Source organism: Micromys minutus (genome assembly GCF_963924665.1).
Source record: "Micromys minutus genome assembly, chromosome: 27".
Taxonomy (NCBI): domain Eukaryota; kingdom Metazoa; phylum Chordata; class Mammalia; order Rodentia; family Muridae; genus Micromys; species Micromys minutus.
Window position 1 is genome coordinate 30,553,297 of NC_137962.1, and position 17,197 is coordinate 30,570,493.

At 47.8% G+C, this 17,197-nt stretch overlaps 1 protein-coding gene across 1 annotated transcript in view; it reads left to right on the plus strand.

Moving 5' to 3' along the window:
- Nucleotides 1-4,836, plus strand: part of TTLL8 (tubulin tyrosine ligase like 8) — a gene marked incomplete at both ends in the record, with an annotated part of 31,836 nt that extends 27,000 nt beyond the window's left edge. Inside the window, 3 exons of the mRNA XM_080939227.1 lie at nt 1,825-2,068; nt 3,107-3,542; nt 4,237-4,836. Of these exons, the coding sequence (XP_080795353.1) occupies nt 1,825-2,068; nt 3,107-3,542; nt 4,237-4,836 (1,280 nt within the window). The remainder of the gene's footprint in view (nt 1-1,824; nt 2,069-3,106; nt 3,543-4,236) is intronic.
- Between the last annotated feature and the right edge of the window lie 12,361 nt (nt 4,837-17,197).

Below are 17,197 nucleotides of genomic sequence, written 5' to 3' on the forward strand. Positions count from 1 at the left end.
ACATATTCACACTGTCTGCCTTACCTACCTAAAGTGTAGCCAGAATTACATTCTCTTCTGTCTTGATGGTGTGTGTGCTCCCATGTGCACGTATGTGCATAGGTATGTGTGTGCATGTGTGTGTGTGAGTGTATGTGAGTATATGCACATGTGTAATTTCCCAATTTTATTTGTGTTTCCAAAGTAAATTGTCTCAGTTTTCCTGTGAGAGATTTTTCTCTCGTCTTTGATTTAAATGCTAAGTTTATTTATTTCCAGGCTTTCCTGTGAAATAATAAAATATTTATGGCTCCCAAATTTCCTCTGTCTGTGACATTAGCTGCATCCTCTTGTCTCTGTTAAAGAATGCTCTATTTTTCGGTAGTATTTAAACAGACTTTTTAGTTTGTATATCCTGTTGGTCTCATGACTTGTTCTGAAGTTTTTTTTTTTTTTTAATTCACAGTTTATTTTTTAGATTTATTTATCTTGTGTGTATGAGTGGTTTTTTTTTACATGTATGTATGCATACCATGTGTGTGCCTGATGCCTGTGGAGGGGCCAGAGAAGGTGTTAGAACCCCTGGAGTTGTGATTGTGAGCCCTCATGTGGGTGCTTGGAATGAACTTTAAAATTATTTTATTAGTGTGTCGTTTTATCACATCTAGGCCTAGAGGTCTGCTCTCCTGAATTCTTCTGCTTCCTGGATGAATGTGGTCCATGCCATCTGATGTCCTGCAGACAGTGAGGGTTTTCCCCCGTTCTCCTGCAATGCTACTGCCTTGCTTTGTAGTGTATGCTGTGTTCCTTCCTGGGCTCTGGGCTAAGCACCCTCTCCATCCTAAGTCTCTGTCTCCTCTCACCTGTTAGGCCATGCCTTCCTACCACTGAAGACTCCATCCTCAGGGATATTCTGTGGGTTGTTCAGATGTGTTGCTCTCAATAAGTGTAGGCCAACTGCCTGTACCCTTGCCTAGTGCTGGTGGCCTTTGGTGACTTCCCAGGTGACTTCAGCAGTTCGTTTCATTTTAGACAAGGTCTCAACTTGCCGTGGCTAAATAAATGGAAGCCACGCGGTTTGTGAGAACTTACCTGGTACCCATGGGACCCTGTGGATGGAAGCTTCTCTCTACCTTTAATCATCAGAATTGATGAGATGCGCTGTGTCTCAGCAGAGGCTTGTGTTCCTGGGCAGATCGAAAGGGTGCTCTGCCCATCTTGTAGCCTCGCTCTTTGTCCTACATTGTCATGGCAGGGGAAAGTGGGCGGCGGGCTCTGCCACTGGCATTAAACCCTATACAGCTCACAGAGAAACACATCACTCCTCCCCCCCTGCCTCACAGGACAGGCAAGCCGACTTTGGGGCCCAGGATGAAAAACTATGGAATCTGCCTATGGGTAAAGGAAAACCAACAGGGACAATTTAATGACACCCTACTTGTACCAAGATGATCCCATTTGGCTGGTCACTCCTGTAGTATTAACCCTTACTAGTATTAACTCCAACGATCCTGCTCAGAGACCACACCAAACCCAACAGCAGGCTCTTGAGTGATTCCTGGTCTGTTTTCCCCTAATCTCTGTATGCTCTCTAGAGTGTAGGGTTGGCCCGATGGTAGGAGCTTGGAACAAATAGGCTGGAGTATAGGTTGTTCCCATGGTGGGAAGGCTGAAGAAGTAGTGAGCGCCAACTGTAGCTTTGTCCCCTGAGTGTACATCTGTCCTGCCCAATCAGTCCTGCAAACTCTTGGTGCTGGAGCAATGTCAAGGTAGGTGTTGGGGCCTAATATGGCTGCCTGGGGACTGGACTACACTGGGCCAAGGTACCACCTCTTGTTCTTGGAGATATTGTGTGCATGGACCGTGTGGAGAACATCCTGGATCTGGTGGCCACAGACAACCAGGCCACAAAGGAAAACAAATGGGTGGTCCAGAAGTACATCGAGACTCCGATGCTCATCTATGACACCAAGTTTGACATCAGACAGTGGTTCCTCGTCACAGACTGGAATCCCCTAACCATCTGGTTCTACAAAGAGAGCTACCTCCGGTTTTCCACACAGCGCTTCTCCCTGGACAAGCTGAACAGGTCAGCAGTGGGGAGCCCCATATTCCTCTAGGCAGCTAGCAGAAGGCCCTGGGGGACAGGTAGATGAGGCACCCTGGCTCTTTGCCACTCTGAATCCTCTAGGTTGCCCATCACTGCCAAAGCATCAAGGGTATCAGGACCACCAAGCTCAAACACTCAGGGGGCCCTGGGGGTTAACAAACACATTCCAGTGAAGGCAGGATATTGAGAACCTATCTGAATCCTCAGGAATGACCCAGGGCTTCCTCTCTGTAGTTTAGTGATTGTCCCTTGGCAGGCAGGACTAGGAACCTGGATGCCCCAGGGGACTTTGATAGGGAGAGTCGGGTGGAATCCTGGGAGGCTAAGCGGTGCTCAATTGAAACTTTGCTGGGAAAAACTTTACCCTCAGCACACCTGGAGTCACACCTGTGAGGTCACACCTGGAAAGGGGGCTGGGCAGAGCCGAAGGCAACCACCCCTCACTTTATGTTGCCTCTGGACAAGGAGTCTGTAGCAGGACCTAGAGGCTAACTGTGCAAACTGAACCCCAGAGCAGCATGCAACCTCTTCACAGGGACTCAGCTGAGCCATCAAGCCATGAACCCATGACCCCAGTGCAGCCTGCCTACCCCATCCTGCAGTTCAGATGAAATTCCCTTAGTTCCAAACCGTGTCTTACAGTTTAAAGATACTACTTGTTGTAAGTACGTATAGAGCTAGGCAGGAATATAAAACTAACTCAGTGGAAACTTTAGGTACTCATGGGCTTCTACAGACATGTGCATGTGGGGGAAACTGAGGCACGGGCAGATTGCTTTTTTCTTGTGGCTGGTTCTGCGTTGGTGAACCTCTGCTATGTCCTGGTACAATCTGTGCTGTTCCCCAGGCTGGTTGGGGGTGGGGGCTCCATGCTGCTTCAGGGTAGCAGAGTAGTCCCAGGCCTCTTGCAGCCACCCTGCACCAGGTACTGTGACATCAGGGCAAGCTGGGGAGACTGTGCTGGCTCCATGTGATGGTTGTTGGCATACAACGATCTCACAAGGACTTTGCCCGCAGCGCCATCCACCTGTGTAACAACTCCATCCAGAGACGTCTCAAAAATGATAAAGACCGCAGTCCGCTGCTACCTTGCCATAACATGTGGACCAGCACCCGCTTCCAGGAGTACCTGCAAAAGAGGGGCCGAGGAGGAACATGGGGTAGCATCATCTACCCATCTATGAAAAGAGCTGTCACCAATGCCATGAGGGTGGCCCAGGACCATGTAGAAGCCCGTAAGAATAGCTTCGAGCTCTATGGAGCCGACTTCATCCTGGGGCGAGACTTCAAGCCCTGGCTTATTGAGATCAACTCCAGCCCCACCATGCACCCCTCCACTCCTGTCACGGCTCAGCTCTGTGCCCAGGTGCAGGAGGACACCATCAAGGTTGTGGTGGACCGAAAATTGGACCGAAACTGTGACATCGGCAACTTTGAGCTTCTGTGGAGGCAGGTGAGTAGAGCAGCTAACCCTGCTTAGGCTGCTAGTGTCTGTCCACAGGTGGGTGGGTTTGGGTTCCTGGGTGGCAGACCCCTCATTCTCAGTCACTGCGGGAGTGGGGGGACACAAATCCTGTCTCTTGGGTCTGACCAAAGTGGTCCTGGCTTCATGCAGGACTGTCAGGAGCCTGGCTCTGCTGATGTTTTCATGGTCACCCTTCTGTGTGCTCTTAGCGAAAAGTTTACTCTAGACATGGAGGCTGGACAGGTTTGTCACTTGGGCCCTATGGCCTTCATAATCTAGTCTTTCTACCTGTCATTTCTCCATGTCCCATCTGTATGGGTAATGGGACAGACCCTTTTCTGACTAGCTGGGGATATTCCACAACCCCCTGAGGTCTTACAGACTTTCCTCTTTCTGAAATTTCTCTAGTACCCTCCCATCAGAGATGACCCAGCAGGCTAGGCATCAAGACTGAGGCTTTTGTCTCTGGTCTTCGGTCAGTCCTGTGGTTTGTGCCCCAGGACCTGTAGAAAGACGAGCTGGGTGCTCTTCCTGAAAGAACGGCCCAGTGAGCACCTATGAACCACAGACAAAGCTGAGCTATGGCAGGCGGCTTGGTGTTTGACCAGCCAGGTGACTCTCCGGCTACAGGCTCCGGTTTCCGAGTCAGGGAGGAATCCTGACAGGCTACCTCTTCTTACAGCCTGCCGTGGAGCTGCCACCATTCAATGGGTCTGACCTCTGTGTGGAAGGTATCAGTGTGAAGAAAGCCAAGAAGCAAATGCCACCCATTACCAACCTCGGCCTCTCAGAATCACCCTTAGATGCTCCACCCAAAGTGCGGAGCGCCCGGGCCCTGCCGGATACAGTGATCGGGCCCTCCAGAATGACCATGAGACAGGACTGGAAACGGGAAGAAACAAAGGTACTTTCAACCATCTGGTCGGTACCAGTAATGGCTGCCAAAGTCAGAGGTCCAGCAAAGCCCACCTATGCATTCAAGGTCAATAACTATCAATATGTAGACAGCAAGGACCCTAAGAGCACTTTTACCAGAGTCCAACCCAATAAACACCCAGAGGTAAGCTTAGTAAGTGCTCAGCACCGTGCCCCGGTGCTGCAGAATATGAAAAACACACAGAGGACCCAGTCTCCACCACCCAGAGCATCAGGTAACCATAGGGAGTCTACGCCTTTTTGTCCTGTTGTATTTGAGGAACTCTGGCTCCACTCCAATTCTCAAAGACCTTCAAGCTGCATTCTCCGAAACAGGGCACAGGGCTGGATCAGGGGTATCCCCTGAAAGGATCTCACAAGCAAAGGGGTGCGGGGGGGGGCATGCTGGCATTGACCTGGCCAGAAACTAGGGTTTGTTATGATGTTGGCCAAGATAAGCAGCATCCTTGGGTCCTGTTGTGATAGTCCCAGTGGGGTTTCCTCAGCACTGTTTGTTTCCTGTAAGAGCAGGGATCCAGGAACAGAATATAGTGCTCAGATAGCATCAAGTGCCACAGGTGGAGGGATTGCTGAGCTCTTGCACATTCTTTCCTGAGGATTCTGTTAGCACTGACACGTCTGAGGGACAGGGTGAGATAGCTGAGCCATGCTTATACCCAAAACGTCATATGGCACCTGTTAACTGGCACTGGCTCAGAGTGTCGGCTCCGGCCCCCACCTTTCTCTGTTGAAGGATGCATGTGCCCCCATCCGTCTATCTTTCTTACTGCCTCCCCTCTACCTGGCCCTGTCTATAGCTCTCTTGTCTGTGCCCCTGGATGGGAAGGTCTGGAGCAGGGTCTCTCACTGCCACATTTGCAACTGTACCTTACTGCCAAGGATGGCATGTGATGTGTGTCAGGTGGACACAGGTGTGTAACCAGTCAAGGCTTTGGGTCGGGGGAGCATCTGGCCTAAGCCTAAGCCATCCTGTGTGGCTAACTCTGCAAATGTGTCTCTAGGAACCCTGAGACTGCATACCTACAGACCCCTTCCCGTGGGGTAAAATGTCAGAACAGAAATAACAGCTCTAGCTAACAAGTTGTAAGAGTGTCTTTAACAATAAACCACATACTGGTAGCTAAAAAAGGAAAGCTTAACTCTTAAAGTCACGCCAACAAAACCATGTTGCTGAGGACTCTAGAGATGGCCTCCCCTACAGTTCCTGGTGTCCACCTCTGGTGACTGCATCTCTCCTGGGTCCATCTTCACGCAGGCATGTGCCTTCCATGGGTCGGTCTGTTTAGAGTTCGTTCCCATAAGGATAACGACCATTGTGTTAGACTTCCGCCCGAATTTTAGTATGACCTCCTTCAGTGATAGCATCAGCAAAGACTCAGTTTCCAAAAAGGAGGGTTTCCAGGTGGACAAAAAAATTTGGGAGGATTTCACTCCCATTGCAGGTCTAGATTGTACTGACTCTAGATTGTCTTTCACTCCCATTGCAGGTCTAGATTGTACTGACTCACACTCTGGCCAGCACCCCACAGGCAACTGTTACCCCCACACTACTGTTCTTGCCTCTTGTGAAGTATTAGTAAGCTTCTTGCATATTTCCACTTGTCAGTGAAAGGAAAAATATTTTTTTTTTGGCACATATTTAGCAACCATTTTGGTTTCTTCTAGAAAGTTCTGGCTTTCATCTTTGGTCAACTGTCCAAAGGACCCTGGGTCCTACTTTTCTCTTACCTGTTGTAGTTTCTGTTAAAGACTCCCCTGTTCTGTTGCTTTTTGTTGCAAAAAAATTGTTTTCTACCCTACGAATTGTCTTTTCACTTCCTCCTGGTGTTTTTATATTTTATGTAATACGATCTTAACTTTAATACAATCAGTTGAACCGACATCTCTAAATTTTGTGATTTTTTGTTGGCGCTGTTTGTCAATAATGGACACAAGAGTGTAGCAATAACTCCAGGTATCTGCTAGCAACTGGAGCAACTAGACCTGAACCATCATCAGCATGAGGCAAGGTCAAATAGAGTCCCAACAGACCCCTCTGGGAAATCCTCCCCACTAAGGTGGTCACCTCTACTACGAGGTTTTTGCTCACATACACAGGCCTGACCCCACAGGTGCCAGCCTTGCTCACTGATCTAGTCACCCACCTTAGGTAGATGCCACAGTGTCTTCATGTTGTATACAGCCTCGCTGCTTTATGCAAATCTCTCCATCTTGTTTCCTTGGAAACATAGGAGCTGTTCTGGACACATACAGTGCAGATTCAAGCAATCAATATTAAGCAAACACCAATGGGGAACACTACTAGAATTTTATTTTTTGGAAGGCACTAATTTGAACTTGTACATCAATATATACAAACATATATTTATGAACAGGATAGAGCTGGTTTCTTCACCACACTGAGCCTTACAATTCATGACTACAATGTGTCTATTCATTTGCTTATCCTTGCGTGTCTTTCTTTAAATGCCAATACTTTCAAAATAGTAAAAAATGAGCACTTGATATTTTTATGCATATGAGTGTTTTACCTCCATGTATGTATGTGCAGCATGTGTTCCTGGTGCCTGTGAAGGTTCCCCTGGAACTGGAGTTCTAGGTGGTTGTGAACCCATCATGTGGGTGCTGGGAACTAAACCTAAGTCCTTTGTAAGAATAAAAAGTGTTCTTAACTGCTGAGCCATTTCTCCAACTCTTAAATGCCTAAGATTTTTAAATGACATTTATTTGGAGTATGTGTGTGCATCCATGTGTGCATATGTGTGTGAGTGTGTGTGTGTGTGTGTGTGTGTGTGAATATGTGTGTGTTAAGGTCAGAGGACAACTTATAAGAGTCAGTTCTCTTTTTCCATTTATGTGGGTCCTGAGAATTGAACCCACATCATCAGACACCCCTCCTTGTCTTTAGGCTCTTTGTAAATTCATTGATTGATTGATTTTGGTTATTTCAAGACAGGATTTTTCTTTATAGCCTTAGCTGTCCTGAAACACTCACTGTAAACCAGGCTGGCCTCAAACTCACAAAGATCCGCCTGCCTCTGCCTCCTGAGTGCTGCGATTAAAGGCATACACCACCACTGAAAAGCTGAACTCTTTTGTAAAGTTAGGGCTTTGGGTAGAACTTCACACATGCTAGGCTTGCTCCTCTGTGGCAGTGATAAAAACACAAAAACAACTCTCAGAAGGAAAGACCTTATTTGGCTTACAGGTTCCAGCCCATCGTCAAAGGAAGTAGGAATTCAAGGCAGGGGCCTGCAGGCGGGAGCTGAGGCAGAGGCCATGGAGAAGTTCTGCTCACTCTCTTGCCCTCACTGGATTGTTCAGCTATTTTTCTTTTATAGCCCGGACCCATTTGCCCAAAGTTGGTAATGCACGTAATGGGCTGGGACCTTCCTACATGAATTAGCAATTAGGGAGAAGCATGCATGCACGCTCGCGCACTCGCGCACACACACACACACACACACACACACACACACTCACTCACACACACACACACACACACACACACTCACACACACACACACACACACACACACACACACACACACACACACACACACGCTACCCACACACATGCCCACAGGGCACTATCAATTTAGGCTCCCTCTTGCCTGGCATATCAGGCTGATAACTGAAGCTAACTGTGAACCTAAGACAAGCACACTAACACTGAGCTACACCTTCAGCCCTTGAGTTGTTTTTCTACTGTGCTAAAAAGCTGCAAAATGGTGAACTCCACCTCCTCCTACCCTCCTCCTACCCTCCCATTCCTCCCCCTCTATTCCTCACCCTTGAATGTCTGAGTGCTTGTGTGCACCTTCGAGCTGCATGGGAGCGTTCAGTTGACATTCTTTTAAGGTTATTACATTTTTATTTGGTAGACGGGGTGTGAGTGCTGTGACGTGAGAGAGTGGAAGCCAGAGGACAACATTCAGGAATCTTTCCCTCCGCCATGTGTATCCAGGGAACCCGACAGGTTATCAGGCTTGGCACCGAGTTTTTGTGGAAACTAGAAATGCTAACGTGTGGAAATAAGCAGACAAAACAAGCAAATGAAAACAAAACAACCGTCTTCTATAGTACTTAAAACAATGTATACGTCCCACCAAGAATGCATAGAAAGGAGGTGGCCACCTTTGATCCCAGCAACAAAGGTGGGGTGATCTCTGTGACTTCAAGGTCAGCCTGTTCCACATAGCGCGTTACGCAGTGAGACCCATTGACCTCCTTATCACATAGATTTAAGAAAGTGTGCTATTGTGGTTTAAGGTCAATGGCTGATGGAACCACACGTCTCTTCTGCAAACTGTCATGTCAGAGATGCTTTGCATGTGTTTCTGTGCGGCCAGTATACACTAGATATTTCTTCCCAGCACGTCCTCCTGATTTTTCTGCCTCTACCACCTGAGTGCTAGGATGACTCCCTGTGCCATCGTGTCCAGTTTGATACAGTGCTTAGAGAAAAAACAGAGGCCTTCTGAAGGCTAGACTGAGCTGCCCAAAGGCCCCTAACAATGTCTGATGGTAAACAAACGTTGGTTTTGTTGGTGGTGGTGGTGGTAGTGGTGGTTTTTTTTGGTTTTTGGGTTGTTTTTTTTTTTTCAAGACAGGATTTCTCTGTGCATCCCCAGATGTCCTGGAACTCACTCTGTAGACCACCAGACTGGCCTCAAACTCATGGATTTGCCTGTCTCTGCCTCCCAAGTGCTGGAATTAAAGTCACACTCCACCACCTCCTGGCAGATTGTTCAATTTTATATGAGCACATCCTCAACCTCTTCTGATGCTATTTTTGTCTTTTTTTTTTTTAATCTTTCTTTTTGTCCCAGAATTTAAAATAGTATTTTCTTACACCAATTAGAAGAGTCCTCTGGCAGGGGCTACAGATTGACTCAGTGATTAAGAGCAACCTTTGCAGAGGATTCAAGTTCAGTTCCTAGCACCCAAAGCATTGGGTGGCTCATAACTCTGTAACTACGTAACCTATAACTCTAGCTCCAGGGAATCTGACACCATCTCTTGGCCTTCACAAGCACCTGTACTCACACAGAGACACACAGACACTCAGACACACAGATCATTAGATAGATAGATAGATAGATAGATGGATGGATGGATGGATGGATGGATGGATGGATGGATGGATGGGTAGGTAGGTAGGTAGGTAGGTAGGTGTGAAATCACCATTTTTAAAGAAGAGTACGTTGTTCTGATCCATCGGGAGGTGATTTTTGTATAAAGTGGGAGGTAAGGATCCCTTCTTATGCCTGTGCCTCCCTCTGGGTTGATGATTCACCTTCGGTCTGTTCCACTTTGTATGCACCTGCCCTAGGGCTATGCCATCTGAATTGCCACAGCATTATGTCGGGTAGGGAGAGGTCTTGCTCTCTTCTTTATAACCACCATATGGGCTTTCAAAGTTTCACAGGAAGTCATGGTGAAATGCCAAATGAGATTTCGTCAAATGGATAGATCAGTTCATAGATTTCTGAGATATTTGTTCTGTCCATGAGCATTATATACTTCTCCACTTGAGTTCTTTTTCTTCTTACTTATTTTTGAGACAGGCTCTCTCGATGTAACCCTGGCTGTCCTGGATCTGGCCGTGTAGACCAGGCTGGCCTTGAACTCACAGAGATCTACGTGACTCTGCCTCCAGAGTGCTGGGATTAAAGGCATGCGCCATCATCACTCCTGGCCCTAGACTGTGTTTTTTTTTTCAAACAGCCATTGCATCTACATACTTATCATAAGCCTCTTCTCCTAATAAATGGATGAATGGCATTATTTAATGTTTGTGTATGTTAAAGGAATTACCAATAGTCTAGGCACAAACTAAATTTGGTTTGATGTTGGGTAGTATGTGGCTGGATTTGCCTCGTACTGGTGGCAGCTGTAAATTTGTTCTTTAACTACAATGTATCTTTTTGTATCCCTGTTAGCTGTCTCTAGTCCAGACGTTTGCTCTTCTCTAGCTATAGGAATAGCATAACATTGGTGGACCATGTTCATCGCTGGGTACATCTTTGTGGTGTCACATTTGGTCACACATGCCTCACAAGGGAGGTTCAATCTCTATTTTAGCTGTTCTATTTGAAGTGCTGGCAGAGTCACCTTGTGGCTTCAATTTGCATTTTTCCAATGCTAATGAAGTCGAATATTCCACAGCTCGTTTGAGCATACTTTATTTAAGTGTTCCTTTTGTTTAATTTTTGAACATTTATTAACTTTATTTTTGAGAGTATGGGTATTTTACCTGCATGAATCTCTGTACACAACATGCATGCCCGGTGCCTGCAGAGACAGGAAGGGGTTAGAATTATCCCCTACAGTTGTGAACCACAGTTGTGTGGCTTCTGGGAATTGGACATAGGCTCTCTGGAATAGTAGGCAGTGCTCTTAAACTTGAAGTCCTTTCTCCAGCCTATCCCCACCTTTTTATTTTTGTGTTTTGTTTTGTTTTGAGAGAGGGTCTTACTTTGTAGCTCTGGCTAACCTGGAAGTTACTAAGTAGACCAGGTAGCCTTGGCTTCCCTGAGATCTGCTTACCTCTGTCTCTCAAGTGCTTGGATTAAAGCTGTAGACCACCACACCCAGCTGTAAGGTGCTATTTTTGTCTGGACACGTTTTTCTGCTAACCTCTTCTTGTTGATTCGTAAGCGTTCTTTACAGATTCTGGACACAAGTTGTTTGTTAGGTGCATCTCCTATGATTTGTCTTTTGCTGTTTTAGTGTTCTGGATCCCCCACCCCACCTTCCTTTTATGTATAGCGTGTGTTCCCTATGTGTATGGAGATGCACTTGGGAGTGTGTATAAATGCATGTGGGTGTAAAGCCATAGGTTGACCATGGATGTCTTCCTCTAACCTATCTTATTTTTTTTTAGACCAGGTATTGTTGCGATATCCTTTTCAACCCAAATGAACCCATTCAGTGAAAACACAGCTCAGTACTTAGGAAAACAAGCTGCGTTTCTATATTGGGCAGATTTACCACTACACTCTCTATTCCCCTCCTAGGAGATCCCTTATCACTTGTTGTTAACCGTCCTCCTGCTCCTTCTCCTCCCTGACTCCTCTTCCCTTTTACTCCCTGACTCCTCCTCTTCCGTTTCCTCTCCTTTTTCCCACCTCCTCTCCCTGTCCAATCATGTATTGGCTTAATATAATTCTACAAGGTATCTCATTGAACACAGTACTCAGTGATTACTAGTTGGCTGGCCAAGAAGCTCTAAAGAGTGCTCTCTCTCTCTCTCTCTCTCTCTCTCTCTCTCTCTCTCTCTCTCTCTCTCTCTCTCCCCACCCCCCCACCTCACTCTGAATCCCACTTCAAGACCACTTCAAGATTGTAGGCACGTGCTGCCATGTCTGGCTTTTGACCCAGTTCAGGGACTTAGGGGAGAAGATGTTGTTCTTGGGATCTGAACTCAGGTCCTCACCAGAGGACTTTACCAATGGAACCATCTCCCTGCCTTAATGTTTCAATGCACAGAATTTATTCATTTCAATACATTTCCATATCTGCTTTTCTTATAATTAGCATTTTTTTTTTTACTTCGGGCATTGTTCCTATAATCCAAAGTTGTGAAATCCTTCTGTCTCTTCTAAAGAGTTATGTTGTTTCTCTTTTCACACTGAGCTCTGTACTCCACCTGTCTTCCAGTGTCTGAGTGTAGGATGTAATACATGGAAGCAAACATCCATTACCTTTTCTATAGAGATACCGACTAACCCAGGGACATGGCTGCAATGTGTGCCGTGGACATATGTGTCTGTGTTCCGTGCTTCGATAAAGCTGGTAGCTTTAAGTGCAGGGTTATGCCTCGGTAACCGAAGTCTGCTTTCCCATCTATTTCATCAGCCAGATTTCTTTGGTACTAATGCTCCACAAAGACCCATGCCAAGGCAGTGGCTTCCAAATGATCGTTTCTCACAGGCCAGTGGGACCTCTGGTCCTCTAGGGGATGACTGAGCTGGGCTTCAGGTTCAGGCTACTCTTATCTGACTCTTCCTCCTGGAACCCACCCACGGATGTTAATCACTTTCACTATTTTCCCAAGCTGGCACTGCCTCTGCAGGAAAAGGAGTGGAACCCATCCCCTCCACAGCTCTGAGGCTCTGGAGGTTACTCCAGTCACAGCTATAAAACCAGCCTCCTCTTCAGTCACCCACTGGCAGCTTCCGTGTGAGAGACTGAGTGTGAGAGGGACAAAGGCCAGGCTTCACACTCCAGAATGATGTCAATCAGTCAGAGCACCTGGGTGCCGAGGGTAGTTCATTGAGACTTCCGGTTGAGAGCTCACCTGGAGAAGGTGGGTAAGGTGGCACCAGCCTCGAGGAAACCATCTCAGCACCAAACAATGCTGGGAACCCCAGGGGTGGCTGGGAGCTTTGAATGCCCTTGAAGACATCAACTTCTGACCAGTTCAGACAAGCAAACTATACCCGAGGGCTGTTTTTGTGCGGTCTGTGAACTAAGAATCTCTTTTATGTTTTTAAAGGGTTGGAAACAAAACAAAACAAAATGTGTAGCGGAGTCCACGTGTGGCCCCTGGCCCCCCAAAGCCTAAAATAGCGGCCTTGATGTGGATGCTTGCTATGATGAGCAAAGCTGGATGCGACTCAGGTCAGTTTCAGCACAGAGGTCCAGACAGAAGCGACAGTTCCGCAGCCAGGATGTCTCCTGGTCAGAGTGCACCCACAGTGAAGCATCTCTCAAATGAGAGGTGCCTGACCCCTGTGTTCTCAGCGTGCCACAGAGATTGAGGTAACATCAGGGCATAGTGGCCTCCCTCTGTGCAAGGAATTCAGCAGGAGACTAGATCCATGGGCCACTGTGCCTTTTTAAACAGAGGCCTCTACTGAGTTCCAGGCTGTGCTGGGAGGTGACAATCCTGTCTGGGCCGAGTGTTAAGTCTGATAGTGTGGTGACCCCTGGGTTGGCAGGCCAATTGGACCCAGCAGAGAGCCTGTTTCACCGTAAGCCTGAGTCACGTAGATGACATAATCAGCCATAGCCCCTCCACGTAGCAGTCCTCCTCTGGGTTGATAAAGATGTGACAAGGGTCACGTGAGCATGTGCAGCCTGCCAGGGCTACTGGGACCACAGTGCAAATCTCTCGCCAATGGCCGGATCTGAGGTGAGGACACTCAACTGACCTGCCAGATCCAAATGGAGCAGCCCATCCAGAATGAGGACAGACAAAGGCACTCTGAACCTGTGCTCTGGGACAAGCAGTGAGTGGGCAGTCTCTCAAATGGGTAACTACCCAAATAGCTCTAATGCCAGCCCTACAGGGTCTTGAATATGCTCCTGCTGACAGCTCCTCCTCCTGCCCATCGTCAAAACTAACCCCAAAGTGAAGAAATTGTAGATGAGGCTGGAAAATCCAGCCTCCAACAAGGGTAACTTATTTGGTGGCTGCATTAGTAGGGAGAAGGAAGGCCTGGGGGTACTCAGCCCTATAGCCTTGGAATCTAACCAGTGTATGATTTCTCCTGCCGAGCCAAATAACAGGGAAACAAACGGAAGGACACAGTTCTTTGGGTCTCAGAGTCCCCACGCTGAAAGTGGCAATCCTAAATGTGAGACTGATGCCTGGGATAAGAGACTCACGGTGAGGAACCTCCTGCCACAGGGGAGTTGCAGTTAAGGCCATCTCCCCCTCAGTTCTGGGCCCAGGAGTCCCTGTCCTACCTAACATGAATCACCAGCTCTGTTTTGAAGTTCTGAGTTCTGGTGTTCTCACTGCCCCCGTGGGCTATGGCGGGGCACGTACCTGGGAAACTCTGAATCCATTGTTCCCAGCTCAGCGTCTACCTATACAGTTTTCACCCACGCAAAGCTCCAAACCAACCAGCAAGTCTTTGCTCCTGCAACCATTTGTCTCAGCCTAGACCCAGCCATAGCAATAGCCTTTCAGCCAGAGTATAGTGGGATTGTCCCTCAGGAAAGGACTGAGCCACAGACCTAGCCTGCCCACGGTCTCTGTTGATCATACTCGATGCTGCACAGATCTAACTAAACACAAGCTCATGTCTGCTGACTAGACTGAGGAACTTCTCTCACTGAGGGGCCAGTGGTGAGGATTCCCCTGTCCTTCAGTCCCACAAGACTGACATTTGCTTCCCCCATCACCTGGCAGATGCCAACAAAAGACAAGTTCCCTGGGTCACACAGGAAGGATTTTTGTGACTCGCTGCACAGGTACAGTAGGTCTGTGTTCCCTCTGGGGACGGGATCACTAGCTTTTAGTAGCAGTAAACAGCCTGCTTTTTGTCCCAAAGGAAAATATTGCCTCCTGCTTCAAAACTGCTTAGGGCCAAGAGGACTTTGGGAAATGGCCAAGGGAAGAGCAGTCAGACTGACGTTTAGGATATGTCTTAGTCAGCATTTTTATCCCTGCACAAACCATCATGACCAAGAAGCAAGTTGGGGAGGAAAGGGTTTATTCAGCTCACACTTCCACATCGCTGTTTATCACCAGAGGAAGTCAGGACTGGAACTCAAGCATGTCAGGAAGCAGGAGCTGATGCAGAGGCCATGGAGGGATGTTACTTACTGGCTTGCTCCCTATGGCTTGCTCAGCCTACTTTCTTATAGAACCCAGGTCTACCAGCCCAGGAATGGCACCACCCACAATGGGCTGGGCCCTCCCCCTTGATCACTAGTTGAAAAAATGCCTTACAGCTGGATCTCATGGAGGCATTTCCTCAATGGAGGCTCCTTTCTCTGTGATAACTCCAGCCTGTGTTGAGTTGACACAAAACCAGCCGGTACAGGACACCTAGAAGAGTTTTTTTCATCTAGGAGCCCAGACGACCCCAAAATAGTCTCTCCTTGCCTGTACAGGTCATTGACATGAACATACATCCTTTGCACTGCCTACATTCCCCCCCAACATACACATCATTGTGCCTGTTCCTGAACTGAGGCACATCCCTGTCCTGTGCCTTAGTTTTGCTAGCCAAGTATTTTTGTTGCTACAGCCTGTGGTCTACTCCCTTTGCCTCTTGTGGTGCCATGCTCCACAGTATTAATATTTGCCTCTATCTTCTGAAGCCTCAGCTGAAGTTCAGACTCAGGAGGGTCCCTAGGTCCCTCTCAGCCTTAAAGGAGCACAGTCACCTATCTGGACATCATCACAGCTTCATTGCTTAGCCACCGGACCCTGTCGTCTCCCCAGATGTTCCCTTTGGGCCAAGGACAGGATGAACTCTGTTCATCTGGAGCCTCATGCCCACAGAAGCTAACGGTCCAGCAATGACTTCCCAGCCAAGACTGCAAAGACCTTCAGACACATGCTGCTCCAAGAGCCACTCAGGGAGGCCGGCCACGAAGCTCTCTGCTCTAGGCTCCTTATGAGACTGTCACTGCCTGGTCCTCTATGCTTGTCTTCACCAGGGACCAGACAGAGAGCTGGGCTACCCAACTCTCTTATGGACGGGACCAGTTTTCTTAGCTCCTTCTTCAAATGTACCAGCTGAGTCCACAGCATCTGCCCCAAACCGGGGCGCTCCACACCTCACCAAGGCCTCCTGTTCCTAGAGTTGGTGTTTTCTCACCACCTGTCATTTCAGAGATAGCATACATCTAGGAGTCAGCTTTACATGTGAGTGATGGGGTTCAGCACCCTACATGATCCCTCTTCCTTGGACTGGTACCAATCAGGCATGTTTGTCCCTTGAGAAAGCCAGTAGATTTAGACCCTCACAAGGTACCTGGGAGACACCGAGTTGCCTGGCTTTGCCAGCTGTTGGGTGAGGAACTGCATCACACAGGCAGCTGCTGCTGAGCCTTCGAGTTTCCAGATGTATTTCACTGTTGGCTTGTAGAGTTGAAACAATACTCCGCCGGGGTTTTAACTACCGGAGTCTGAAGCCTGCCAATCACCTTGAGACGATGTGGTGTTCTACTGCGTTTAATGAGGTCTTGGTTTTCCCCAGCAGTATGCTGTGTTTTGAAAAGCAGAGGCCTGGCATACCTTTCATTTTTCTGAGGCAGCTGGTGTTCTCTAATGCCTAGGAAATGACTTTCTTTTCGTAGTGCATTATGGGACAAAACTCACATAGCAAGAATGAGCTCTACCTTGCACATCATGCCTACCTGGCAAGGATCAGCATAAGGAACACTTTTTTTCCTATTCCTCATGTCCGGGGGATGCCTACCATTTAGCTTAAGTCACCATAGACAGCTTTTGATTGTCTCTCACCTCTAAAGGCAGATGTCACATAGCCAGGCACAGCTGTCTATCCTTGCGCTGATGTGCAGTGGGGTATCTCTCATCCAGGTCACGGGCTCACCTTCACAGCGGAGCAGATCTTGTTTCAGTGACAAGGTGTGTCTGCAGTTTTTCTAGCCAGCTATTGGTGGAAGCTATGCTGGTCTAACCATCCATCCCTCGAGGACTCTTCATGTGACCTCTGCATTCATTCAGGCTTCCACGGTTTCCACCAAGTGTCTGCAACAGCTTACGCCTGCAACAGTGAGCATTGAGGGGTATGACAGGTTTTGCCCTCTGATTGATCTGTGCTGGTATTTCACTGTGGTTGTGCTTCCTGGGGTGTTAGAGCATTTGTACCCCACTACAAAACTGTTGACAAACTTCACGGACCGTCAGTCCATCAGAGCAGAGAAACTACGTATGGAGCAGAAACTTACTTGATGGTAAACAGGAAACAAAACAGACCCCTAACCGGAAGAGC